The sequence below is a fragment of the Micropterus dolomieu genome, linkage group LG01, assembly GCF_021292245.1.
Source record: "Micropterus dolomieu isolate WLL.071019.BEF.003 ecotype Adirondacks linkage group LG01, ASM2129224v1, whole genome shotgun sequence".
Classification (NCBI taxonomy): domain Eukaryota; kingdom Metazoa; phylum Chordata; class Actinopteri; order Centrarchiformes; family Centrarchidae; genus Micropterus; species Micropterus dolomieu.
In genome coordinates, this window is record NC_060150.1 from 49,824,003 (window position 1) to 49,826,232 (window position 2,230).

The following is a 2,230-nucleotide window of genomic DNA, read 5'->3' on the forward strand; positions in this document are numbered from 1 at the left end:
CTCACTACTTTACACTGTTATACAAGCTGCACGCTCACTACTTTACACTGTTATACAAGCTGCACGCTCACTACTTTACACTGTTATACAATCTGTACAAACTGTACGCTCACTACTTTACACTGTTATACAAGCTGCACGCTCACTACTTTACACTGTTATACAAGCTGCACGCTCACTACTTTACACTGGAGCAAAGACTTATTTCTTCAGTGTTGAAACATGAAAAGATAGAATCAGATATTTACAGAAATGTGGGGGGGTACTCAGTTTGTGAGGTACTGTGTGTACATGTATAAGTATATACTGATTATCAGTATAACAGCATACCTGTGTTGTCGCTCAGGTGGTGTTTAACGTGAATAACGGCGCGGGGCGAGTGTCGGTGCGTTCGATCGGTCAGATGTTATGTGATGGACGCTGGCACCGCTTGTTGGCCAGAAAGACCAAACACACCCTGAGTCTGAGTGTAGACGGGCGGAGTTACACCACCCAGAACCCCCACCCACAATCCACCTCTGCGGAGACAAACAACCCTGTTTACCTGGGAGGCTATCCAGGTGGGCTCTGAATGTACAAGCACCATCGCCTGTCTGTCTCCGTCTCCACCTGTCTCTACCTGTCTCCACCTGTCTGTCTCTTTCACTACCTGTCTTCCTCTATACCTGTCTTCCTCTATAACTGTCTCCACCTGTCTGTCTCCGTTGCTACCTGTCTCCCTCTCTACCTGTCTTCCTCTATACCTGTCTCCACCTGTCTGTCTCCCTCTCAACCTGTCTGTCTCCCTCTCTCCACCTGTCTGTCTCCGTCGCTACCTGTCTCCCTCTCAACCTGTCTTCCTCTATACCTGTCTCCACCTGTCCACCTCCCTCTCCACCTATCTCCCTCTCTACCTGTCTCAACCTGTCTGTCTCCCTCTCTCCACCTGTCTGTCTCCGTCGCTACCTGTCTCCCTCTCAACCTGTCTTCCTCTATACCTGTCTGTCTCCCTCTCTCCACCTGTCTGTCTCCGTCGCTACCTGTCTCCCTCTCAACCTGTCTTCCTCTATACCTGTCTCCACCTGTCTGTCTCCCTCTCTCCACCTGTCTGTCTCCGTCGCTACCTGTCTCCCTCTCAACCTGTCTTCCTCTATACCTGTCTCCACCTGTCCACCTCCCTCTCCACCTGTCACCCTCTCTACCCGTCTCCACCTGTCTGTCTCCCTCTCAACCTGTCTCCCTCTCTACCTGTCTCCACCTGTCTGTCTCCCTCTCTCCACCTGTCTCCGTTGCTACCTGTCTTCCTCTATACCTGTCTCCACCTATCCACCTCCCTCTCAACCTGTCACCCTCTCTACCTGTCTCCACCTATCCACCTCCCTCTCAACCTGTCACCCTCTCTACCTGTCTCCACCTGTCTGTCTCCCTCTCAACCTGTCTCCCTCTCTCCACCTGTCTGTCTCCGTTGCTACCTGTCACCCTCTCTACCTGTCTCCACCTGTCTGTCTCCCTCTCAACCTGTCACCCTCTCTACCTGTCTCCACCTGTCCACCTCCCTCTCAACCTGTCACCCTCTCTACCTGTCTCCACCTGTCCACCTCCCTCTCAACCTGTCACCCTTTCTACCTGTCTCCACCTGTCTGTCTCTGTTGCTACCTGTCACCCTCTCTACCTGTCTCCACCTATCCACCTCCCTCTCAACCTGTCACCCTCTCTACCTGTCTTCACCTGTCTGTCTCCCTCTCAACCTGTCTCCCTCTCTACCTGTCTCCACCTGTCTGTCTCCCTCTCTACCTGTCTCCACCTGTCTGTCTCCCTCTCAACCTGTCACCCTCTCTACCTGTCTCCACCTGTCTGTCTCCCTCTCTCCACCTGTCTCCGTTGCTACCTGTCACCCTCTATACCTGTCTCCACCTGTCCACCTCCCTCTCAACCTGTCTCCCTCTCTACCTGTCTCCACCTGTCTGTCTCCCTCTCTCCACCTGTCTGTCTCCGTTGCTACCTGTCTTCCTCTATACCTGTCTCCACCTATCCACCTCCCTCTCAACCTGTCACCCTCTCTACCTGTCTCCACCTGTCTGTCTCCCTCTCAACCTGTCTCCCTCTCTACCTGTCTCCACCTGTCTGTCTCCGTTGCTACCTGTCACCCTCTCTACCTGTCTCCACCTGTCTGTCTCCCTCTCTCCACCTGTCTGTCTCCGTCGCTACCTGTCTCCCTCTCAACCTGTCTTCCTCTATACCTGTCTCCACC

The 2,230-nt window shown here is 53.3% G+C and overlaps 1 protein-coding gene across 1 annotated transcript in view; it reads left to right on the forward strand.

The window, feature by feature from the left end:
• Positions 1-2,230, forward strand: part of lama1 (laminin, alpha 1) — a 48,721-nt gene that overhangs the window by 45,324 nt on the left and 1,167 nt on the right. The window contains exon 52 of the mRNA XM_046073681.1: positions 347-560. Within this exon, the coding sequence (XP_045929637.1) occupies positions 347-560 (214 nt within the window). The remainder of the gene's footprint in view (positions 1-346; positions 561-2,230) is intronic.